General features: G+C 43.6%; 1 protein-coding gene across 3 annotated transcripts in view; it reads right to left on the bottom strand.

Annotated features, from left to right (window-relative positions):
- The window catches only part of LOC138748361 (adenylyl cyclase-associated protein 2-like), a 224,855-nt gene that overhangs the window by 28,523 nt on the left and 169,041 nt on the right, over nucleotides 1-27,291 (bottom strand). For all 3 annotated transcript variants that reach the window (XM_069908429.1, XM_069908420.1, XM_069908412.1), the window contains one exon: nucleotides 15,402-15,558. In XM_069908429.1, coding sequence (XP_069764530.1) covers nucleotides 15,402-15,558 — 157 coding nt within the window. The remainder of the gene's footprint in view (nucleotides 1-15,401; nucleotides 15,559-27,291) is intronic.

Raw genomic sequence — 27,291 nt, forward strand, 5'->3', positions numbered from 1 at the left:
ATGCCAACAAGCCACAGCTGGGTGTGGCAACAAATGCTGGCATTGCTCAGAATTAAACTGAGTATTAAGAAAAATATAAAGTACGCCAAGTGTAACAATATTAATATTTGGGGAGAATTTATACGATTTAGAGTAGGTCACATTCATACACACATTTTAAAACCGATCTTATTTGAAAGACTGAAGAATTCACATTGCAAGATCTCTGGAGAATGTAAGCACCTTTCACAAGTAGATGTTAATTGAACTGACATCATAAAATGCTTGACCATTGTCTTGCTGGAGTCATGCCTGTCTAATCAGTACTCTTTCTGCAGTGCTCACAGAAAGATCAATTCTGCATTGTTTACCTAAGATAACAACTTGAGAAGAAAGAACTCCTGTTGTTTTGCTGGACAAGGTGGAGGGTTTTTCAAGACATGAGTCACATGCTCTCTTTGGAGTTTCAGTTGGAAGAGAGAGAGTCAGTCAGTGTGGGAAACTAACAAGTAACTGAAAAGTGCAATCCAGGAAATACTGTTTGAAACTGATGAAAGCAAGTTCCAGAGCAGTAGATGGCTGGAATTGCTATCTGTCTGATGTTTCTCTTGAAATAGAGGAAGGAATAGAACTCTGTGGTAGCTTGAAGAAAGAGGATACCATCTAGAAGACCCCGATGGGGCAAGTTTCATCAGTGAGACCCTGAGGTGACTTGTGGTGGTACCTCAGTTGTGGAAATCCTGGAGCAACAAATATTTCTCTCTGCAAACTCTTCAAGAACCTTCCTGAGCAGTAAACATTTACCTTTCAAGCACCAAGCCTGGTGAACTTTATACATGTTAAATTCTGTGCAGAGTATGGTGATTGCCTGCAACCAGAGAACTTGGAAGAAGTGAGATTGTACTGTGAACCAAAAAACTTTTCTAAAATTTACACACACATTGCATTCACGTGCACTTAGAATTAGAAGGGGGTTAATTTGGGTAGTTAAGTATAGAGTTAAGTTAATGTTTGATTCTATTTACATGTTTGAAGTTGATTAAAAAATAATTTTTGTTTTGAAAGCCACTTGTCTTGGTGAATGTCTATTGCTGCTGGGTTTTGGGGTCTTTTGGCCTCGTAACACAAGAAAGACAATATGTATTTGTAAATCACTTCAACAAATTATTTCAGATTTCAAACAAATATCCCAGTCCAAGATGTCCACACCACCCATCTATAACTCCATTATTATTTACCCCATCTTCCAGCACTTGACCCATCATCTGCTGTATCCAGTGCTCCCATTGTGGTCCCTCTCCATTGGAGAGACTGGAAGCAGACTGGGAGAACGCTTCGTTGATCACCTCAGATCTGTCCGCCTGCCACGATAGTGGTGATCTCCCATTGGCCATCCATTCAAATTTTCCATCCCATTCCCTTGCTAACATGTCTGTCCATGGTCTCATGCACTGCCAGTCTGAGACCACCCGCAAATTGGAGGAGCAACACCTCATCTTCTGTCCGGGCACCTTTCAACTGGATGGTATTAACATCAACCTCTTTGGTTTCCGTTAGCCACACCCCCCCCCCCCAACTATCTTTCCCCATGTCTCCTATCCTCTAGATTGTCTCTTTTTCTCTTCCCTTTTCCTTTTGTCCTTTCATAGAACTAAAAAAAACCCACCCCAATCAATTCTCACCTTTCCCCTCTCCTGCCTGTATCCCTACCCTATCCAGACACTTCTCGTCTGTTGATCTGAACTTCTCCCCCTCCCAATCTTCCATTCTCCCCAGTTTTTTTTAAACTCAAGCGCTCTCCTGCTTTATACTCACACCTTGAAGGACTCAGGCCTGAAATTCGGAAATATACCTTGCCTCCTGTGGACACTGCAAGACCCGCTGAGTTGCTCCAGCTGGTGTTTTCTCATGGCCTTGCGAAACACTGTCAGTTTCTCAAGTTGGACCATAGCCTCTATCCTCTTGCACTCAATGCACTAACTAATGAATGCCAGTGTGAGAGATGAGTAAAACTAATATGAAAATATGAGAGATGAAGGAGATGAAGAAAGCTAGTATGGATATATGTGTAATGAATAAAGCCAGTATGAATAGGATAAGGGTAGATAATAGAATGTAGGAAGTAAAGTTAGTCTGAATAAGATAAGGGTCTTCTAGAGAGAGTCAGCAAGTTCCGCATATGTAATTAGTAAGCCTTAGACAGAATTAGCAAGTTCTGTATAAGAGTTAGTAAGCCCTGAGGGTTGGGAAGGTGTGAATAAGGACAATTACATATTATCCAGGAGGCAGAAGAATGTTAGGGGGGGGAGGGTACCTCTACACTGAAATGAACTGTATAAAAGTTAGGTGAGCCCCAGTATGTGTGTGTATTCCCAGGGTAAGGGGAAGCACCCAACTTTGCATTGTTGTATACTAAATGTTCTTAGTTCTCAATTTTTGTCTCGAGCAATTTCTGTGAAGGTACTTTTGTTTCTCACAAATGGGGGCTCGTCCGGGATCCCACTCCCTCCACTGACAGAGTGCCCGACGACGAGGGTAGGTGCACCCCGGCTGATTCAGCTGGACTCACGGATGGTGGGTGACTTGTCAGTGGATGAAGCAAGTGATACCCGAGAAGAGGCATTGAGAACAAACGACGGGAGGATGTTAAGGAAGTGCGCTAGGAATAGCTACTGGATCCCGGTAAGAGGAATTTTACTTACCTGTTAGTATGGGAGGTGTGAGTAGCAAGGGAAATAGTCCTAAGGAAGGACGGGACGATCAGATAACTAAGCAAAGTCCATTAGGATTAATGCTATCTGATTGGGGTGCGGGGAAAACCCGTGGGAAAGACAGACGATGGTCAGGTATTGCTGTCTGGAATGGGTTAAAAAACCTTATAAAAGGGAATTCGGTATATTGGCCAAAGTTCGGATCCGATGAGGACTGGATGTGTCAGGCATTGAACATCTGGCTCTATCAAAATCAAAGAGATAACATTGAGAGCAGAGAATATGCAGCCTAGCCTGCTGGCTCAGTGGATCGGTTGATCAACTGGTTTTGAATGAAAAGGAATGCAAGGACAAGAAGGATGAGGAATCTTTTGTTCCTGAAACACAAGGATGGGATGTGTTACATTCCCATCCTCCACTTTATGCTCCTGCTATGCCGGCTCCTATCTTTCCCCTCTCTCCTATGCTCTACCCTTCTTCACCTTCCCCTCCTCCCCCACAGCTAAAGAAAGGAGAAGAAAGTAGGGGTGGTATGATGACCTGTTCACAAAGTACTAGATTACCACCTCAATTGACAAGAGAGGGAGAAGACTTTGATTCAAAACAGTGTGAGACCCTCCAGGAGGGAAGGGCAGAACCCTTTGATTAATTTTCCAGAGAGCAGGAATCTAGACATTATAAAGGAGAGGATAAGCCAGAAATTAACTGGATGAGACCTTTACGGGAAGTTCCCATGGGAGGGGGTCTCGGTTTCGTAAATGTTAAAATATTTGAACAAATATGGGAGCCATACATGAAACACAATAGAGAAAACCTACCGGGGACATCTACCACCTAAAATAATGAAAGGAGAAGGAAATGAAAAGAATTGACTCAGTGGAATTTCTTGTTTATTTTTATTGAATGACAACATTGTTTGACTGGTTTAATGTATCTTAGATTTTGTACTTTAAATGAATGGGGGGGAGGTAGGGAGGGTGGGATGGGAGGAGGGAGGGAGGGGTGGGGAGAAAATGACACTGTATATATTTGAAAAGGAAAATGTATGTATCTTGGTCAATGTGGTTTATGGTGTGAAAAATAAAAAATGTTAAAAAAAATGTGCCCCTGACTAGTACCGAGGTGCGTAATTTTAAGAGAGAATGCCCAATAAACAGAAAGGAAAGGCTAAGATTTTGATGCAGGCAGTCAAGGAAGTCATGGAGGGACAGGAAGGAAAGTGTAGGGGGCTGTGTGCCAGCTCCTGGGCATTGGGAGGAGCTCCGGGAGAGACCAGAGCAGGGGCAAGGGTAGAGGGGAATTCCGGGGACGACGACCGTTCCCGGGACCTCATGGTAATCCCGGTAGGAATTGGGAAACAGGAGCATTAGTTTGCTACCATTGTAAAAAGGAGGGACATTTTAAGAGAGAATGCCCAATGCGAGCCAGGGAGATGCGATCTTACGCACTGATGTGTTGGAATATAGGGGTTAATTAATCATAGAAAATATGTAGAATATATGCTTATGTACTATTCAGTTTGTATACATGAATCCAGTACTATGTAACAATTTAATATTTACCTCATGGTGAAGGGAAAGAGTCATGTAAGTAAGGGGCAGCCACAGTATGTAGCAAAGTTGGCTGATTCCAGTAGGTTTAGAATTGTCTCCTCCCAAAATACAAAAGAGAGGATATGTATGAATTTATTTATTTAGTAGGAATGTTAAGGCAAAAGGAGGTGTTGATTAATTAGCACAAACAAAAAGAATCCTGACAGAGACTGTCAGAAACAAAGAGAATGGAAACTAACTCAGTAAGAAGGCTAAGACAGAAGGAGGTGTTGAGTAGAACAGAAGAATATGGCCAGATGAGAACAAAGAAATAATTACAAATATCTGGGGTATGAATTGATTTCTGATCAAAACAACAGGATATTCTGACCTTGAGGATTAAGATGGGAGCTCTGCACCCCAGATAACTGCAGAGCAGGAAATTACTTGTGATGAATCTTATGCAAGAAATCTAGCAAAGAAAGCAACTTTTGTTCTGTATGATAATGAAATCTAGCAAAGGAAGCCAAGGTTGAGCTATATAAACTGTAGAGACTGGACAGTAGAGGTCAGTCTTGGGGAATAGCTCACTGTGCAGGTGACCTATGAACTAACGACTGAACCAGAGCTCTGTTAAGCTTTATTCTTGTGCTGTGTAATAAACTGATTGTTGAACCGAATGCCTTCTCCTATCACTTCATTTAACGAACACACTGGACTCAGACGACACATAGACTAAATTAATGGTAGGGTAAAGCCAGAGTCCGACAGATGGAAGCAGATTATGAATAGGGGGGGTCACGGTTCTCAGTCAATACACACCGTGGGGCTGCACAGAGAACCATTGGTAAATTTAAGCATAGAACCCCACAGTGACAAGATGAACTTTTTAGTAGATTCTGGGGCAGCCCGGTCTAGTATTTTACAACCACCCGAGGGTGTTAAGATAGAGGGGACAGTGATGATTTCAGGAGTAGGAGGAAGAGATTTTACGGTCCCTGTATTAAGGGATGTAAGGATACAAATAGGAGAGAAGATAGTAACGGAGGACATTCTACTGGTTCCCCAAGCTGGAGTTTGTTTGTTAGGACGAGATTTATAGGACCAATTGGCTATCGGCACCAGACCACAGGAATCAGGTATCGGGGTTCAATTGTATGTATTAACCGAGGAGGATCAGGAACTAATAAATCCTGGAGTATGGGCAAAAAGAGACAATAGAGGAGTGTTAGATATTCCTCCCTTGCAAGTTACTTTAAAAGATCCTGAGCAAGTAATTAGACGAAAGCAGTATCCAATTCCGATGGCTAGCCGAAAGAGGCTGCAGCCAGTAATTGATCAGTTGGTGAAAGATGGTATACTCAAATCTTGTATGTCACCTTTTAATACCCCTATCCCTGAGGCGAACGACCAGTACATATCCAAATATTTAAAGGGACTTTCTGCCTCTCTATACGAATTAAAACGGAAGGGTTTATTAGTTCAAAACCCACCCCTGGAGCATCCTATTCATTTTATTAAATCTGGTGATTGGGTATATGTAAAAGCATGGCAAGATCACCAACTAAAACCTGTCTGGGAAGGCCCCTATTGTGTACTTTTGATTACAGACACTGCAGTGCAAACAAAAGAAAAGGGGTGGACTCACATAGAATGAATTAAACAAGCTGCTGATCCACGGACTAAAGACATTGATAATCTACCCTCCACCTGGCGTGCAGTCCTTCATCCTTCTGATCTGAAAGTTACACTACGCCGGGATAAAGTGCTGTAATGTTGTTTTTATCATTTGCTGTTTTGTTTACTTGTTGGTTCCCAATTTTTGGGAAATCACCAAATTGCTCACAATGTATTAAGTCCTCCTGGAATAGGGGCAGCAGAGGTGACAATTATTTACCTTTAGAATGCAGACAGGGTGCAGATATAGAGTATAGTCATAGTGGGGTACCTTATTTAGTATGGGTTAATATAGGATCCCAACATGGACCAGGGGAACAGAACGGCCCTAGGGGAGTAGACTTGGTTTGTATTCCAGCCTCTACAGATATTAAAAAGAGTTTTAAAGAGATAGCACAAAGAAGATGGTGGGACAATGACAGACAGAATGTTAGTCAGGATTGTACATGTAGCAGAGATAGAGTGAATACATATGCTAATGGTCACAGCGCTGCAACTCACAGGTTCAGTGATACTTATGCTAATGTTCACAGACAAGCTGCAACTCACAGGTTAAGTGACAAGAAACACCCCTCCCCAACTTGGTCTGTAAATCATCCTTTGGGTCACACAGACATTCGGAATGTTAAGAACCACCACTGTAAGGGGAGTTCCAGTTGTAAACGACGTAAGCTGCTCCAGAACACCACAGGTGCTTGGCATTTAAATCGTTTAATCAGACTCCAGCCTTGGAGATCATCACCGAACAGACAGTGATGGTCCTGAATTTATGGGCTGAAGAAAGAAGACAGATACGAGCCACAGTTCAACAAAACCGCCTGGCTCTCGATTACTCGTTGGCTGCTGAAGGCAGCGTTTGTGAAAGACTGGTTAATGACAATGCTCACAACGGTCAGGCGGTTAAAGACACTTCTTCAGGAGTTCGAAAATCTTCCCATGCCCAGGTTCAGACTTGGCAACCTTGGTCCGGTGTGGGATGGACTAGACTTTTAATTGGTAACTGGAGTCTGATACCCACAGCCCTTATAGCAGCTGGACTCGCTTTTCTAGCCATTATGGTGCTCCCCTGCCTAAAGACTTGTGTGCAGTATTTAATTCAACGGACCCCTCGTCAGATCACTATAACCCAAAGGATGTAGGTTTCCCAAATTTTGTCTGATGATGTTGAGACTGCAGTTTGTTTACTGACTCGCTGGGAAAAAGACCAAGTTTATAAGTAATACATTCCAGTTGAGAATTCACGAAGCGTAGCTAAAAGAAAAGTGAGGATTCCGAACCATATGTCCATTGAACACCATAATTGTAACCACTTATGTCGCTTCCTTTGACAGCTTGTTCCAGATATAGACTATCCTGCGAGTGAAAAAGTTGCCCCCCTCCCCACTTACCTTGAACCTCTGCTCTCGAGTTCTAGAATTGTTTACCCTGGGAAGACAACTGTGAGCATTCACTTTATCTAAGTCTCCCCCTCAGCCACCAATTCTAACTCCTTAGCCTCCAAATCTTCAAGGAATAAAAACGCAGCCTACTCAACTTATTCCTGTAACTCAAGCACACCAGTCCTGGCCACATCCTGGCAAAACTCAGAAGTAATATTCTTGCCGCAGCAATCGATAACTTTATACGGAATCAGAGGACACATGGCAAAACAGAGAACACGCAAGTTTCCAGAAGCCAAAAATATTAGAGCAATTAGTGCCAATGTTCAAATCACACACATTGGCCTTTCCACATGATGCCGGCGACTCACATTTCCAATGCCAGTACTATTCAGCTGAAAACTGGCGTGCAACTCACCAAAGAGTTACTGAGCTTATCCAACACAGACACACATTGGTAGAAGTTGATGCCTCCAATGCTACTACAGAGATGGATAGGTTCATGATGAGCCAGGGCATCCACTTAGCAGAGATGTGGATGAATTTCTTTCGCCAGAGGGTGGTGAATTTGTGGAATTCGTTGCCATAGGCGGTGGTGGAGGGCAGGTCAATTGGCATATTTAAGGGAGAGATTGATGGGTTCTTGATTAGCCAGGGCATCGAAGGTTATGGGGAGAAGGCTGGACAGTGGGGCGGAGTGGGGAAATGGTTCAGCTAATGACTGAATGGCGAGGCAGACTCGATGGGCTGAATAGCCTATTTCTGCTTCAATGTGTTATGGTCTTGTATCCTTAAATAAAGGGACAAAATTATTCTCAGTACTGGCCTCTATCACGCCATGCACAATTGTAACAAAACTTCCCTTTTATTTAAATTCCAAACTCTCTTCCAATAAAGGCCCATCTGCCCTTTAACTACTTGTTGCTCCTACCTGTTAATGTTTTGAGTTATGTACAAGAACAGTCATGCACTGGACCCCTCTGTGCTTTAATTATTTGCAATCTCTTTCCATTTGGTTAATGATCTAGCCCTTTGATTTCTACCTCCTATTTTCCCATATTACAGTCTCCTTTTGTTGTAATCATTCATTCATTTAATAAAGTGCTTATTTCAATGATGAACTATTAGTTGGAAATCGCTCTTCAACAGATTAAATTTACAGAGGTTGGATTCTATAAATTAAACCCATGTTAGACTGATTTTAATGCAATTTTAAAAAATTTACAGCAGGGTTGAAGCCGATCCCGGCCATTTAAATCCATGCCACCCAATTACACCCATATTAACCCACAACATTTTGGAGGGTGGGAGGAAACCGGGGCACCCGAGGAAAACCCATGCAGACATGGGGAGAACATACAAGCTCCTCACAGACAGCACCGGATTTGAATCTGGGCCACTGGCACTATTAAAATATTGCACTAACCGTACTGCCCTTATCATAGGAAAGCTGCATTTTAAGTGGTATATTAACCTTGTGCAAATCGAGACTCTGTCTGCAAACTGTTGGAGACAAATAAACCAAACTCCTAGAGAGGTCAGTACATTACTACTGTTGATATCTCCAAGCCAAGTTGATGATATTGTGTTGTACAATGTGAAGCAGAATATTTCTAACCAACTATGTATGAACTTAATGTATGATATGCAAGGTTCCTAATGTACATTGACTGTCTCTTTCTCAATGTGCACTGTTGGACAATGTCTTTGGAGAAATTTCAAGAATGAAATCACACACAGGTTCAACAACAGCTTCTTCCCCACAGCCGTCAGGCTCCGGAATGAACCTCATCAGTGATCTCATGTTACCCTTGCTATGTACTAGATGTAACATTACACTCTGTAAGATGCTCTCCTATTTTATACAGCTGTATGCATGCTAGAGTTTATTTGCTGGACAGCTTGTGAAAACTTATCGTTCTCACTGCACCATGTATAACGTGACAATAAATGAACTTGTTTATTGTTTGACCTTTCCGGGTGTGTGCCTTTGTGCATCTTCTTTCCAATAGATATTACATGCGACCTTCCCAACACCAACATCCACAAGACCACAATCTTTGCCAACCTGTACCTCTGCCCTACATTCCACTTTCCACATCATGGGAGCCATCCCTCAGTGAAGGCAAACATCAGTGAAGCCTTTGGCAATTTGGGATGAAGGGTATTTATGATCAGGGCCTCACAGTATACAAGGCTGCAATGGTCCATAAGTCCATAAGATAAAGGAGCAGAAATAGGCTATTCAGCCCATCGAGTCGGACCCATTTTCCCACTCAGCCCCATTGCTAAGTTTTCTCCCCATAATCTTTGATGCCCTGGCTAATCAAGAACCTACCAATCCCTGCCTTGAATACTCCCAATGACTTGGCCTCCACAATAACCAGTGGCAACAGATTCCACCTCAATGAAGAAATTCCTCTGCGCCTCTGTTCTAAGCAGACACCCTTCAATTCGGAAGTTGTGCCCTCTTATCTGACCTAGACCCTACCACCATGGGAAACAGCCTTTCTACATCTACTCTGTCCGTGCCTTTCAACATTCAAAATGTTTCAATCAGATCCCCCTCTCATTCTCCTAAATTCCAATGAGTACAGGCCAAGAGCTGTCAAACATTCCTCATTCCTGGAATCATTGTTGTGAACCCCCTTTGAACTCCAACATCAGCACATCCTTTCATATATGAGGAGCACAAAACTGTTCACTCTACTCCAAGTGAGGTCTCACCAGTGGCTTATATAGCCTTAACATCACATCCCTGCTCTGGTCCCTGGTTTTCCATAGGGGTGCAACCTGCACCACTGACAGGCTAAAATCACTGAAAAAAATTACCAGTGATGATAAGAATCCTCAACTTCACTGGAAGGATCAGTGACTCAACATTCACGTCATTTCCCATGTCAAGATCCACAGCACTGAGAACCCACTGAGTTGCTTCATTGTGATGTCCAACATCAGATTGCTGAAACGCATCAGCGAGCATTCCACAACTTCGCACAGACCATTCTGTTGATAGTATTCTCTGGCTGGAAGCCTGTACGTAACCTATCCTAATAATATAGCCCTCCAAACCAGTGATGCACAAATGATAAATAAATGCACCACATGGTGATTTTTGATTGACCCACTGTGAGGCTCCAGTATGTTATCACTCACTAAAACATCATGAGCTGTAGAATGGTCGAATTATCGTTCAAAGTTCAGATTTATTGTCAGAGTACATACATAAGATCACGTACAACCCTGAAATTATTTTTCCTGTGGGCCAGGCAGAATGTCTACTTACTGGTAGAGCAAAAAACTGTGCTCAAGAAAATGTATGTGTACAAAAGAGAGGAATGTAAACAAAGAAAGAAGTACAAGGAAACTGCCTGTAATACAGAAAATAAATACTCAATGATAAATAATGTGCAAAGTAAGGGTCCTTAAGTGAGTCCCTGATTGAGTTTGTTGTGGAGAAGCCTGATGGTGGAGGGGTAGCAGCTGTTCCTGAACCTGGTGGTGTGTGTCTTGTGGTACCTATACCTCTTTCCTGAAGGCAGCAGCGAGAACAGAGCGTGTGCTAGGTGGTGAGGGTCCTTGATGATTGCTGCTGCTGTCTGACTGCAATGTTCCCTGTAGATGTTCTCGATGGTGGGGAGATTTCTGCCTGTGAGGTACTGAGCTTTCTGCTCAGAGGTATTGGCGCTTCCATACCATGAAAGCCGGTTAGCACACTTACCACTATATATCTGTAGACGTTTCTGATGTCATATCTCCCCAGACTCCTGAAAATCCAGAGGCGCTGACGTGCTTTCCTCATGATGACATTTGCATGTTATGTTCAGGAAAGGTCCTCCGAAATAATAAGTCAGGAATTTAAATTTGTACCATCTCCACCTCTGATTCCCCCAAATATCACTAGATCGTTCATCTCAGGTTTTCCCTCCTGAAATCCACAGCATCTCCTTGGTTTTGGTGACATTGAGTGTGAGGTTGTTGTTTTCAATCTCCCTCCTGTAAGATGACTCATCATCCCTTTTTATACAACTCTCTACCATGGTATCATCAACAAATTTGCAGATGATGGTATTGTCATACTGAGGCACACCGTCACAGGCGCAAAGAGAATAGAGCAACAGGCCAAGTACGCAGCCCTGTGGTGCTCTTGGTATTGATGGAGCCAGTAAACATAAGAAATAGCCCCTACTCTTTCATTCAGCAAGACAATGGCTAATCTTATTCGAGCCTCATTTCCACTTTCATGCCCATTTCCAGATTCCTTCAACTAAAGACCAGTCTATCTACCTAATGTTTTCAAAAATACACCCACCTCAGCTCCATGGGAGTAACAAAAATTCCATACTTCAGAGAAGAAGTTTTTACTTATCTCTGTCCTAAATAGTTGACTACGTATTCTAAAGTAAGGTTCTGGATTCGAAATTTTGTCAAGCACTTCAGAATTTAAAAAGTTTGATTAAGATATTACGAGCTCCCAATTTAGTAAAATGGGATTATTGCTGCAAGGAATAGTATAGTCAAGAGGGAATGAATGGTTGCAGTTAACATTTAAAATTTCACACAAGCATAACACAAGTCACAGCCCAGCAATATTTCGATACATTGGAAGAACTGAGGGAAGGTTTGTCACAGTCTGTTGCAGAATTCGATACATTTGCAAAAACATCGTGATTTTGCAAGGGAGAACCATTCTGGGACTGTTGGAGAGAAAACAGCTTTTCGAAGCAGCTCTTGTGGCCAGCCATTTTTGTGGAATTCAGAGCAAAGCATGACTAGGCCTTTTCAGTGGATTGACCTGTGCCAGGATGGTCTTTTTGGGAAGCAAAGTGCTTCATTTTGGTTGTGACTAACAGTGGAAGTCACTTGGAGAGTCAGGTGCCAGGGTCTTGAAAGCTTCATGGAGGCCACCCATTTAGAGTCTTGCCTACAAAAGGAGTGTTATGACCACAGCTTGTGTCAATGGACATTTCTTCAAGGGCAACGCAAGAAGGAGTTGTGAATCTGTAGAAGCCACAAGTCCAATCTTCCCATCAGTTCAACATTAATTCTGGGCATCAGATTTCAAAGGACTAGCTTCACCACTGAATTTAAAAGTTAAGACTATAGTTTAAGAGTTAGAAATAACATTAGTGTTTTAAAATTAAACTGGTTCATTGATTATTGCTGCTCATTATGTACGGTTCATAACAAAGATCATGTCTAATTTTTCTCAGCTCCAGTGAGTTTAACCTCCTCAAGCTTTTCTTGTAAAGAAACCCCTCAACTCAAGGAGTAAACCTAGTGATTTCTTAATATCTTTGTACTCAATCTAATCCCTCTTGAAATATGGTACTACCTTGCACTTCATATATTTTACCAAGGGTCATCTACTTTTGTACTCAATCACTCTTACATTAAAGATAAACCCCTTTCTCCTTCCCAATTACGTGCTATACTGGCACGCTATCGTCTGTGTCTTGCATCAACTCTGAAGAGCTTCATACTACGCAGTAGCATTCCATAGTCTCCATTTCAATAGAATTCTATTTTCCTCTCTACCTGTGCCAATAACCATTGTACTCCTTCTGCCAAATCTTGCTCACTTGGTACACCCATCTTTGTCCCTTTGCAGATTCCACATCCTCTCCACAGCTTGCTCCCCCACTTATCACATATCAGGCTGCAGATCCTCACTAGTTACTGGCTACCAATTTAAAAACGGCTCCATATTCCGACTCTGGTTTGTGTTATTCAGTCCCTTCCCAACTAATGTTGCCAATTACCCCCAAGCTTGTATGCAACTATCCTGTTCTGTAATCTTTCATGTATTTAGTGCCTTTGGAAATCTAATTATGCTACATCCAATGGGCTACTTTTATCTACTCTGTAAAGATCCTCAAAGAACTCTCTAATGAAACCATGTGATCTGCTTGATTGCATTATGATTTTCCCAAATGTCCTGCTACTTAATACTTTCCCCAGTGGCAGATGTCAGACTAACTGGCCAACAGTTTCTACTTTCCACATTCACACAACTATCCTTCTTGGGTAGAACCATTATATTTTCCTTTTCATAGAATTAAGGCTAGTTTGGAAGGTTATAATCAATCCATCTATCATCTCTGTAGCCATTATCAGACTCTATGATTAGTTCCCAAGGACTTTTAGTCCCTTTAACTTGTCTGGGATCATATCCAATGTCCCAAATCCATCACAATTAAGGCTGAGAGAGTGCTGGAGATTAGACTGCTTTTGAGAATTTATTGAGTAATTATTTTTGAGCTTTTAATTATTCTTCCTGATATCTGTCTCCGAAGACAGATCAAGTTCTTTGGTTGGGTCAGATTAGTAAGGTTTGCTGCAGAAAAATGGATCGGAGGTCATTGCACAAGACCATATGAGTAGCAGAGAGGATCACTGGAGTCTCCCTCCTCCCATCGACGCAATCATCAGGATCGATGTCTGAAGAGGGAGCACAAAATCATTGAGGACCCCTCTACCACCCAGCACACAGCATCTTCCAGCTGCTTCCATAGTAAACTTACATGTCGAATTGGTGGTGAAGAAGGCAAATGCAAAGCTGGCATTCATTTCAAGAGGAATAAAATATAAGACCAGGGATGTGATGTTGAGGAGTATTTGCAAGCACTTTTGGGCTCCTCGTATTAAAAAGGATGTGCTGATGTTGGAGAGTTTTTCAGAGGAGATTCACATGGATGATTCTGGGAATTAAATGAGAAGCATTTGACAGCTCTTGGCCTGAACTCATTGGGATTTAGGAGAAATAAGGGGGGATTTCATTGAAACATTTTGAATACTGAAAGGCATGGACCGTGTAGACGTAGAAAGGTTGTTTCTTAAGTTGAGAGAGTCTAGGACAAGAGGACCCAACTTTAATATTGAAGGGTGTCCACATGGAATAGAGGTGTGGAGGAATTTCTTCAGCCAGAAGGTGATAAATCTGTGGGTGTATTTAATGCAGAGGATGATAGGTTCTTGATCATCCAGGGCACCAAAGCTTATGGGGAGAAGGCCAAGCAGTGGGGCTCTGTGGGAAAATGGATCAGCTCAAGATTAAATGGTGCGGCAGACTCGATGGGCTGAATAGCCTATTTCTGCTCCTATGTCTCATGGTAAATTCCCCCTTGAGAACCACATCAGGGATCTCTACCAGAGAGAGGTGTTCATATAAGTTCTAGCTCAAACCAGCTAAGATGGCCTGTGAGTTGTAAACATTCAAGCTGGAGGTCCAGGAAGCTTCTTTAATGCAGCGGCTTAAAAATGGTAGTTTGCAACCCTGAAAACTGTTGTTTATTTCAAAATAATTTAGTTGCAAGCCTCTTACAGATGCACTACTGAGTGAATCCTGTCAGGGTACATCACTGAGGGAACTGCCTCGCCCAACATCGCAAGAACAGTGAGTTGCAAAGAGGCTCAGACAATCTCATAAACCCCCATCTTCACGTTTACTCAATTTATACATCTCGTTGCCTTGGCAAAGCAGTCACTTATTAAAAGACGATCTCTCCACAGTCCTGTTGTCGGAAGATTCACATGTATGAGAAGGTACACCACCAGATCCAAGGGCAGGGAATTTCCTACCATTATCAGATTTCTGAATGAACCTCTCACAGGTAAAATTATGCTGCCTTTGCCCTTCAACTGAAACAACCCTGCTCTGCAACTCTGCCCTCCAGTACTGCCCTTTACCTGCTGTATCTTGTACGAGATATCCTGCAGGTCAGCTCACAAAACAATCTTTCTCACTGCACCTTAGCACATGAGACGGTTGCCCTTAAATAATAACTGGAAGAAGATGCAACTAGTCATAACATCAATGGACACTTTCAGAACACCCACCTGTTTGCCAAGTGTGTCCTCCCCCAAAGGTCTGGTCTAAAATCCAGCATCCCACCACCTCCTCCCTCCTGTCAGTGTCATATGTGGTTTTTTTTTCTGGATTTTGGACCACATGAATAGAATTAATGAGTCATTTTTAAAAAAAAACTTACCAACACTTCTGCCTGGTGTCTACTTCCAAAGTTAAGCTAGATACATTAATAATAGCAAATAAGGACATGTCAGGGATGAGTCACTCCCATCCTCTCCTTGTCCTGATCCATGGCCGTACTGAGATACTTTACCTTTAGTAATGCCTTCCCCTTGGTTAAGCTGGGCAAAGAGTTTTGAACGAGCTTCATCCTTTGGTGTTTCCGATGACAAGAAGGGAAGGGGTCCTGGTGGGGGCAGCGGGGGAGCCAGTGGACAAGCACCGGAAGATGACCCAGATATTGCAAGGCCCTGCAAAAAAAAAACAAAGATAATCCCTTTGTTGTAATTATGATATTGTTCACAATGGAATCAGGCATTCAAACTTGCTCTGCTAATTTCATTCATTATCCTAGATCTGGATGTTGGTTGGAAAAGCCTTGAGAAGGTGGCTGTGAATAATCTTCTTGAGAAGTGTCTGATTTGATCATTTAAGGTGGTATGTGAGTGGGAAGAAAAAGTTTGAAAACCACAGTTTTAATCGTACCTAATTGACTTGTTATGTGCATGGTTTCATAATTTCAAAGAAAATGGGCCAATTACAATTTTTCTCAAGCAAAATATTTCAATAACAATTGGGTCTAGAGCAGTGATTCTCAACCTTCCCTTCCCACTCCCACCCCACCTTAAGCAATCCCTTACTAATCACAGAGCACCTATGGCATAGGGATTAATTAAAGTGGGATGTGAGTGGGAAAGAAAAGAAAAAGAAAAAAAAACATTGGTTTAGAGCAACCATTCTCAAAGATATTTCAGCTACGCATTCTCCACCCCCATCCACATCCACATCCCCCCCCCCCCAGCACTCTGCTCAAAGTTTATGGGCCCTATACCCTATGAAGCTGTCAGGCTTTGGTTTCTTCAGAACTTCTCTCCTCTCCTACTGTGTTTTGACTTTATGTGCTGTGGCCACTCGTGGACATTTGGACAATCTTGAATTGGTGACCTGGGTTTGTATTTTCACATCAACTTTCCTGGAATTACTTCCCATGCATATTTCACCCCTCCCCCCTTCCCCATTTCATGATCTATACAATAATATTTTGGAATTTGACCAAGTGGGGATTTATGTTTAAGGGATGTAACATGCCCCTGCAGTTTTAATGAAGAGGGCTCTTATCAGTCAGTTCTGTTTCTCAACTTTAATTGATTTATGGACTCATTTCTACCTTCACCCCACCCTCCCGCTCCACTTCCCATTTGCCTTAGACACTCATTGGCATCCAAGTAGCAGTTCAATTAGCAGAATGAACCATAACTCGTTTGCCTTTACTCTAACTTACTCCTCGTTATAAACATCCCACTTTAATCAGCCAAGAACAGCCTCTCAGCATAAAACATTACCACATAGAACAGGCCCTTCAGCCCATTATAGAACATTATAGCACAGAACAGGCACTTCAGAAGGTGCTGAAACAATCTTAAAGTTGCTGGTTCAAGATCAAGTTCAGAGACACATTACACTGAAGGACCATTAGATTGCCAGTTCTGAATAAGGGAATAAACCAGCCTCATAGAAGGATGTGTAAGGCCTCATGACAAGACCATGAGAAGCAGCAGAGCACTTCTGTTGTTCTGACCAACATTTATTCTTCAAACAAAAATATTAAAGCATTAGTTTTCTGGGCATAATCACATTGCTGCTTGTGGGATCTTGTAGCATACAACTTGTGTCCAATGCCTTATGTAATAAGGAAAGATTTCATAAGTATTATTTTGGATTTGGGATATCGGAGTTGTTGAAGAATTAGATCATTATGATCCTTTCTGTTTAAAAGCCTCATTCTGCATCTCTAATAGCAACTACAAACATGGACAGTGAGGCACTTAAGTTGCCATCTCAGTTCACATTTTGTCCACTTACAGTCAGAGAGTGGTAAATCTGAGGAATTTGCCATAAAGGGTTGTGGAGACTGCCATTGCGTGTATTTAAGACAGAGATTGATGGGTTCCTGATGAGCCTGGGTATCAAAGGCAATGGGGAGAAGGCCAGGTAGTGGGGCTGAGTTGGAACGTGGATCAGCTCAGGATTAAATGGTTGGAAAGCCTCGATGGGCCAAATAGCCCATTTCTGCTCTTAGGTCTTAAGGCAATAGTGGTATTTAGAGTTACCACCAGAGATCAAACCATCAATAAACCTCCTGCTGTATGACTTTCTCATTCGTTTAAAATAGAACACAGTCCATAAGAAAAGAGGCATGGAATGGCCCAAGTTTCTCTTTATCTGAATACTTGACTTTAAATCATCTTTGTTTTACACCCCCACCACACACACACACAGAATAGAAATCAGACTTTTAAAACTCAAATGGTTTGTAATTAAACTGGAAGAAGTGAGCAGGTACAGGGGCCGATTAAAAAACAAAAATTGTGGAGTATTAACAACAGTATCAGTCAGTCCTGTTTCTCAACTTTAATTGATTTATGGACTCATTTCTACCTTCACCTACACTGGATATCAAGCAAATACAAGATACTGGCCCAAAATTCACAGACGTTGATGAAGGATCTTCACATGCTGTTCATTTTACTGTCAGCAGGTGACAGAGCCTTTCAGCAGATGTAGGACAAACTGCCCTGCCGCCCATTGCTGGTGCCCTGTAGTGTGAATCAGAAAGACAAAGCCTTGCCGCGTCCAAACGAGGACCTGTGCAACAGGAAATTGGATGCAAATCCAATGCAGAGAGCAAATAAGGGAAAAAAGATCAAGTAGAAAAGATAAAAGAAGAAAAGGATGACAGGTATACCTTGTTTTACGAATACTCACTTTATGAAAAATTGTTTTTACGAAGAAACCAGTGTCCGCTTTTATGAAAGGATTTGAATGGGTTTTCGCTTTTATGGAAATAGCCTCTAATAATAGTGAATGGGTCTTTGCTTTACGCCATTTTGGCTTACGAAAGGTTTCATAGGCATGCTCTGGTTTCGTAAACCAGGTCATACCCATACTTAAAATTACTGAAGGATGAAGCTGTCTACTTGCAAAAAACAAATTTTCATTGCAAGAACAGTTGTTTGACAATAACGTCATAGTCCACTTTAAAAAGACACAAAACCACAATGCACCAAAGTTACGTCCATCCACCAAGACAAATTTGGCATCGACTACTGGATTCTGCTGCACATACAAGAACCTCCGCAGATGCTCCACTGCAATGTCTCTTCAAGAGATGTTCTCCTCTTTGCTTCGATGGGAGTCCTGTGAGAACATCCCGCTGATCTCAAGCTCTGCGATCATGTGATCACCCAGACACTGCTCCACTCTTTCGGCAAACGTGCCCCAATTTATCCCGAGATGAGTACTGATAACCTCACTGCTGCCCATTCAACATTCCTTTGCTGAGGTGCAGGTGACTGGCTTTACAATATATTTGGGAGATGAGCTTTTGCAAGCCTCTAACTTGCCTGCTTCCAGTTTCATTGGAGGTGGAGTCAGTCTACAAATTTGGCCCGATGTGCAGAGGTGAAAAATTGGCAGCACATTTAGTGCTACCCTAATACATCCCCGGGTTTGAATTCAATGCTGTCTGTGAGGAATTTGTACGTTCTCCCCATGACCCGTGTGGGGTTTCCCCAGGTACTCCAGTTTCCTCCCACCCTTCAAAATGTATAGGATTGGTAGGTTAATTGGGCAGCACTGGTTTCAATGGGCGCAGGATAGGCTTCTATTGTACCAAAAAGTTAAATTTAAAAGAAGAATGGGAAAAAAAGGAGCCAAGATGAGCCAGTAGAATGTGGTTAGCATTACCGTCATAATATATCACAGCACCAGTTGGTTGTTTTTCCAGACTCTTTTGTGTAGTCTTCCAAAGGCGCTATTTGCCTTGGCGAGTCTGTTGTCTATCTCATTGTCGATCCTTGCATCTGATGAAATGGTGCAGCCGAGATAGGTAAACTGGTTGACCGTTTTGAGTTTTGTGTGCCCGATGGAGATGTGGGGGGGCTGGTAGTCATGGTGGGGAGCTGGCTGATGGAGGACCTCAGTTTTCTTCAGGCTGACTTCCAGGCCAAACATTTTGGCAGTTTCCGCAAAGCAGGACGTCAAGCGCTGAAGAGCTGGCTCTGAATGGGCAACTAAAGCGGCATCATCTGCAAAGAGTAGTTCACAGACAAGTTTCTCTTGTGTCTTGGTGTGAGCTTGCAGGCGCCTCAGATTGAAGAGACTGCCATCCGTGCGGTACCGGATGTAAACAGCGTCTTCATTGTTGGGGTCTTTCATGGCTTGGTTCAGCATCATGCTGAAGAAGATTGAAAAGAGGGTTGGTGCGAGAACACAGCCTTGCTTCACGCATTTGTTTATGGAGAAGGGTTCAGAGAGCTCATTGCTGTATCTGACCCGACCAACCGAAAAACCTCACAAAGATAAGCGTATACAGAGCCGTTGTCATACCCACACTCCTGTTCGGCTCCGAATCATGGGTCCTCTACCGGCACCACCTACGGCTCCTAGAACGCTTCCACCAGCGTTGTCTCCGCTCCATCCTCAACATCCATTGGAGCGCTCACACCCCTAACGTCGAGGTACTCGAGATGGCAGAGGTCGACAGCATCGAGTCCACGCTGCTGAAGATCCAGCTGCGCTGGATGGGTCACGTCTCCAGAATGGAGGACCATCGCCTTCCCAAGATCGTATTATATGGCGAGCTCTCCACTGGCCACCGTGACAGAGGTGCACCAAAGAAAAGGTACAAGGACTGCCTAAAGAAATCTCTTGGTGCCTGCCACATTGACCACCGCCAGTGGGCTGATAACGCCTCAAACCGTGCATCTTGGCGCCTCACAGTTTGGCGGGCAGCAGCCTCCTTTGAAGAAGACCGCAGAGCCCACCTCACTGACAAAAGGCAAAGGAGGAAAAACCCAACACCCAACCCCAACCAACCAATTTTCCCTTGCAACCGCTGCAATCGTGTCTGCCTGTCCCGCATCGGACTGGTCAGACACAAACGAGCCTGCAGCTGACGTGGACTTTTTTACCCCCTCCATAAATCTTCGTCCGCGAAGCCAAGCCAAAGATATCACAGCACCAGTGACCCGGGTTTGAATCCAGTGCTGTCAGTAAGCAATTTGTAAGTTCTCACCGTGACTGTGTGGATTTCCTTCAGGTGCTCCGATTTCATCCTACCCTTCAAAAACTTACGGGGGTTGTGGGTGAATTGGGATAACTGGGCCAGAAGGGCCTGTTACCGTGCTGCAAGTCTAAAAAAATAACTGTAGCAGTTGAAAATTTGACTCATCCCATTGGAGCTTATATCCACGGGCCCCTGTCATTTCAGATCAGTATATTGAAATGCAAGTTCTATTCAACTGTCATATATTGTTCAATATCTTTAACAAGATATTGGGTGGAAGGGCTCCCAGAATGCCTTGATGCCAAAGGCTTCAAGAGTCTAGTCAGCTCCTCCCAGCCCACCATTCCATCACTAAATCCAATTGGCCACAAGGGTCTGGCAACCTCTCAGTGTCAGAAGTAATGTAAAACTGATGTGTATTATGCATCACGTATGTTATTGGTTAGTCAATCTGCAGCTAGGCAGCATGGTTAGTATATTGGTAAGCATGACCCTATATAATGCCAATGACTCAGGTTCGAACTTGACTATGTCTTCATGGATTTTCCCTGGGTTCTCCAGTTTCCTCCCACTCTCTGAAATGTACGGGGGTTCTACGTTAACTGAGCGGCACAGGTTTCAATTGCTGGAATTGGCTTCGACCATGCTGTATACACTAAAACCTCCTAGTATCTGGCACCTATGGGGACTGGTAGATGCTGGATAAGTGAATTTGCCGATTGCTTGAGATTGCAAGTTGCATGATTGGTGCACTAGCCTCTAGGGGTGCCAATTTTAAACTTCTGCATTTTTTTCTATTTGTTTACCACAATGTTTTTTTTTTGCCAGTTGTTTTAGGTTGCCGGTTGCTTGAATTCCAGATAACAGGGGTTTTACTGTATAAAATTTCAAAAATTTAAAGTGTCCAGTTTGGATTTACTTGTCCTTGGGAGTTAGTGCATCGGATGCAGCCCATCAAACTGCCCCCCACCTACTCCTAAAGACCCTGATGCATGGAAATCAGAGCTCAGTGCCTGGGGCCAAGAAACAATTGAAGGCCCTGATATAAAGAGTGGCTGGGGCTTATCAGGCGACTGTGTATCGTCATCTGCAAAAGCCAGGGCTTTATAGGATTACCTCAGCTGTTTGTGTCTGCAACAGCTGTTCACCAGATTGATCTCAGGGCTCACAGTAGCTGTCAGTTCATTTGTTATTTGTATGACATTTCGGAGTGCCCTACATCCCACACCCACCCCTCCCTTGCCAAAGGGAGGGTCCAGACCAAATTGTGCTCCTCACCCACAATATTATCCAGGAAATTTACATTTAAATGTAGACAAATAGCATGGCCCACTAGCCCATGCCACCCAATAACACCCATTTAACCTACAACTCCTGTATGTTTTAAATTTAAACATACAGCAGTTACAGGCCATGCCGACCTACGACCCCGTGTTGCCCAATTATAGCCAATTAACCTACAACCCCTGTATGTTTTAAATTTAAATGTACAGCACGGTTACAGGCCATGCTGGCCTATGTTCCCGTGTCGCCCAATTACACCCAATTAACCTACAACCCCTGGTACATTTCAAATGGTGGGAGATAACTGGAGCCCACAGACAGAGAGAGAATATACAAACTCCTTACAGACAATGCAGGATTCAAACTCAGGTTCCGATTGCTGGTGCCATGACAGCATTGCGCTAACCCTAAACTAACTGTACAGCCCCAAAGCGGTGAAGGGTGGGAGGAAACCAATGCCAACACAGGAAGAATGCAAGTGCCGGATTCGTACCCAGATTGCTGGTGCTGTAACAGTGTTATGCTAAACACAACGCAGCAGCAAGTACAAAAGACTTCTTTGGAATTGCTCACCTTATCGGAGGAAAAAAAACACAAGCAACAGATTTGTTCTGGTTGTCAGCCGTCCCACCCAATGAAGTTGCAACTGACGTTTACTTTATCTTCCCCATCTCTCTAAACCTTGTCCCGGTGGCTCATCATCTCTCGAGGTGCACGCACCAAGGAAACTCTTTACCTCAGCTGGTCACTGCTCCAATATTGGAGGCACAAGCATCATGGACTGATGAAGGATGTTAGCTGTTGGCAGACCCAAATTAGCTCCACAAGATGTACTACAATCTGATTATAACGGCAGGAAGCAAACACCTTGAATGAAGCCATCAAGAGTAGGCCACCAGATCCCCTCAAGCCAGCCTTGATGTTCCATATTTTTAGAACACAGAACATTCCAGCAGAGTACAGGCCCTTCAGCCCATGATGTTGTGCTGACCAATGTAAACCTACTCCACAACAATCTTATTTTTTCCAGCCTCACACCCATCATCCTGGACTTTTCTTGGAAAAATGCTGGGTTCAGCTCTTCTTTGGTGCCAGTTCTCCATTAGCCTTCAGTGTAAGTTCATGGTCATCTGATTGCACAAGTGCAACCTGTCGAAACAGCGTTCTCTGGTCCTCAGTGCAAAATATACTGGGTTGGGGATTTTGCCGTTGTGAGGAGCCAAAGTGGCCACTGCAACCTCATGCACTGCCATTTTTTCCCCTCGATCCTCCAAATATTTGACTTTATCCATTAAATATATTTAATGGTTCTGCCTCTACCATCCCCTCGAGGCAGAGAATTCAAGAGATTCAGTTCCCTCTACACCTCCTTCCCCATACCTTGTAGCTCTGTGCCCATGTTCATGACTGCCCCGCTGGTGAAAAGATCTAAATATCTATCCTGCCAAACCCCCAGCCCCTTAGGATCTCAAATGTTGGAAGATAAACACCTTCACTCTTCCAAGCTCCATGGTACCAAATGAACTCAGGATTCCTCTCCTATTTATCACTTGTCCACGGAAATAGGTTTAGTGAGTTCTGCGATTGTATGGCTGTGATGTGGTAACCTTCCAAATTCGCTGGGTGTGAGATTTTACACACTCCATTGATACCTACATTTATTTTTAAACACCAGATTTAAGCCGTTTTATAAATTGGAAAGAAAGAAATTTTTATTCAGTTGGATACTGCTTATAAATTAGCTGAAGTGCACCGGGTCAACAATCAGACCAACCCTGGAAGGGGTCCAACCATAAAATTAAAGTTACCTTTTGGCCCTGGAAAAGGCCACAGGATTTGGTGTGAAGTGGCAAGTGAACATTGTCCTAGGCTGAACTGAAAAGTTACAATTCATACACATAATATATGTACATATATACTACGTAAATGTAAAAACACCACCAACTCCCACAACTACCTCGATTACACTTCTTCACACCTAGTCCCCTGTAAGCATTTTATTCCTTTCTCCAAACTCCTCTGTCTCTGTCACATCTGCTCCCAAGAAGATCAGGTATCAGGTCAGAATATCATTTATTAAAACCAAGATAGTGTTCCCCTGACCCGATAGAAAAACTGCCGAACAAAACAATACAATCAATTATCAGAAACCAGACAACAGTACAAGGAAACAGGTTACAGCAAGATGTTATAAAATCTCCACCAGTTATGGGTGAAGAAAGATGTTGCCCGAGCCTGAGGGGGCTGCTGCGGGTTCTGTTTGTCCAACCTTCAACAGGTCGTGTTACCGACCCCTCCACAGATGTTAAGTCCACCAGCAGTAGAGAACCCAACTACCACAGAGTCACAAGTTCATGGGACCCGAGCCCTCTGGCACTGTCCTTCCCGTGAGGCCCAGACATCATAGCCTCAAGTCCTCCATTTATCCATGAGGTCCAGGCACGCCTCTCCCGACCTCTGAGCCCAGCAAGGCTCTGCAATACTCATTGCATTGGACGCCATCTCCGACCCCGGTGTTCATCCTTTCCATTCAGTCCGACAGTAGTCGCCTCCGACAACGCTTCAAAGAGCTGAAGAACTGCCAGCCTCCAACGATGCAGGTGGCTCAGCCTCCTTCTCTCAGCCATGTCTGAAACTCTATGCCTCCCCAACTCTATAGCATCCACTCGGATCCGCTCCCTTTCAGCGTGTTCCACTGGTAACACACGGCTCCCTGCAGTCCAATGTCCATTTTCATCCCATTCTAGTCAAGATCATCCACGATGTCCTCCTTCAAAAAAATGTGGCTTCCCCTCCACTACCAGCAACTTAGCCCTTACTGCCCTGCCTCTCTACCCCTAGACACAACAAACCTACCATCCCACCCACCTCCGCCTCCAACACATTATTCTCCACAATTTCCATCACCTACAACGCGACTCACCACCGGACACATCTTCCCCTTCCCTATCCTCTCTGCCTTCCATAGGGACCCCTCCCTGATTCCCTCATCCACCTTCCCCTGCAGCCAAAGGAAGTGCCAGACTTGTGCCCACACTTCCTCCTTCACCACCATTCAGGGCCCCAAATGGTCCTTACAAGTGAAGCAACACTTCCCTTGTGAATCTGCAGGGGCCATCTAGTGCATCTAGTGCTCACGTTGTGGCCTCTACATTGGAGAAACTGGGAGCAGACTGGGAGATCACTTCTCTGAGCACCTTCACTATGTTTGCACCAATGAAAGAGATTTCCCAGCAGTCAACCACATCAATTCTGCGTCTCACTTCCGCATTGACATGTCTGTTCATGGTAAAGGTTCCATTATTGTCACGTAATACTACACTTGGAATGTAACATACATGAAATTCTTTAACTTTGTCCACCGTAAGGAAGACAGAATCACCAGTTTGTCCAGTGCCCCTCAGAGATCCCTGCCCCAGTGAGAAACAAACTCGCGATCTCTGGTTTACAAGACCAGTGCTCCAACCATTGAGCTATTGGAGCCTTGGAGCCATGGCTTCATGCACTGCCAAATCAAGGACACCCATAAATTGGAGGAGCAACACTTAATATTCTGTCTGTGCACCCGGTTGCACCGGGTGGCTTTAACAAAAACTTCTCCGGTTCCTGCAGGACCACTCCCTGTTCTCCCTCTCTTCCCCATCCCTTTCCTCCAGGTCTCCACCCCCTTCCCTCTCCATTCACAGAGCCATCCCCCCTCCTATTCTCTGTTGTCCTTTCTCCCTTATCCCCCATTTATTACCTGTTGCCTGTGGGCCTGTGCTCCTCCCCAACCCCACCATTTTGTTCGGGTGCCTGTCTACGTTTTGCTCATACCTTGATGAGGGGCTCAAGCCTGAAACGTCGGTTACATATCTTTGTCTTTGCTATAAAATGTACACTGTTTGACCAACTGAGTTTCTCCAGTATCGTTTTTACTTCAATCACTGCGTTTGCGACTTTTGTATTTTACTATGTATACCTATATACACGTCTATATGTGACTTTGCACCGTGGACTAGAGAATCCTCTTTCGTCAGGTTGTACTGGTACAATCAGATGACAAATGAACTTAAATCTGAACATTCTTGCAGAACACAGATGGTACTGCTTGCTAATAGAATGAAGGAAAAAAAAGGCATAAGGAATATTAAAGAAAAGATTAGTTAGTGTAAAACAATATTGGTGCAAGCGTAGAAATTGGGACTCACCTGACAATTTCCCAGATGACCATTTTTGTGTCAAACTGCATTGTGTACAAGTGAATGACGCAATAGCTGCATCAGACATTGACAAAGTAATCCTCACAATGAAAGGAGTAAAACACGAAAATCTGCAGACACCATGATTGGAGTAAACACACGGTGCTGGAGAAACTCAGCAGGCGAGTACAGCAAAGATAAAGATACATAACCAACATTTCAGGCTTGAGCCCTTCATCAAGGTGTGAGCAAAATGTTGGCAGGTGCCTGAATAAAATGGTGGGGGAAGAGGGGCAGGGATGGAGCACAGGCCCACAGTCAGGAGGTAACAGGCGAAGGGGGATGGCTCTGTGTATAGAAAGGGAAAAGGGTGAAGAGCTGGAGGAAAGAAGTCAGAGGGAGAGCGAAGAGAGGGAGGAAGCTAGCAGAAACCAGAGAATTTCATGTCAATACCAACTGATTGGAGAGTGCCCAGGTGTTGCTCTTCGAATTTACGGGGTGGTCTTGGTTTGACAGTATGAGACCATGGACAGACATGCCAATGCGGGAGTGGGGCAGAGAACTGAAATGGTTGGCCACTGAGAGATCCCTGTCAATGATGCGGACAGAAGGAAGGTGCTCAGCGAAATGATCTCCCAGTCTGTCCCCAGTCTCTCCAATGTAGGTATCTCGATGAAGGGCTCAAGCCCAAAACGTCAGTTATGTATCTTTATCTTTGCTATGTAAAGGTCACTGTTTGACCTGCTGAGTTTCTCCAGCATGGTGTTTTTACTTTTAGTGGTGCATCTCCCAGAACTGGTGCCACACTGGAGCTCACTCTTGCTCAATTTCCTCGTTTGAGCAAGCCCCACCTTATATTGTGCAGACCGCCAACATCAATCTCACATCCCCCTAGAATCTGTCTCCCACTGTCTTTTGACTGCCCCTAACTCAAATCAAACTCTGAGCTGATGCCCTGATCTGACATTCACCTTGAACCCTGAGGAGGAACTAATTCAACGATGAACTGTAACCGAGGCTCCGACTCATTCCACTGATCCACTGTCTCTGTCCTTGAGACTGTCTTCTCCACACACCGCATGGTGCAAGGTGAGGCACGCCATATAATGTGTTAGTGGTGGCCAAAACACTTGGACACAATAATGACCCTTGAGTTCACCTCTTCTGTGACAACGTCCACTTGTCTCATCAAGGGTGCTTTTTTTTTATATAAAATCAACACCAAACCAAATAAAGTGTTTGTGGTTTGAGTGACCAAAAGTTTTATTTTATATTTTAAATAGACCTTTAAAGTTTCTTTTTCCCCCCTTTTGGCGAGCCATGCGATTTTACTCAAGTGGAAGGATGTTGCCCCGCCTACTCATGGTCAGTGGTTGGGGGACATCGCGTCCTGTTTGTATAGGAAAAAGAATCATTATTCAATTAATAATTCAGATCTAAGATTCCAGAAG

This window comes from Narcine bancroftii, chromosome 1 (genome assembly GCF_036971445.1).
Source record: "Narcine bancroftii isolate sNarBan1 chromosome 1, sNarBan1.hap1, whole genome shotgun sequence".
NCBI lineage: Eukaryota > Metazoa > Chordata > Chondrichthyes > Torpediniformes > Narcinidae > Narcine > Narcine bancroftii.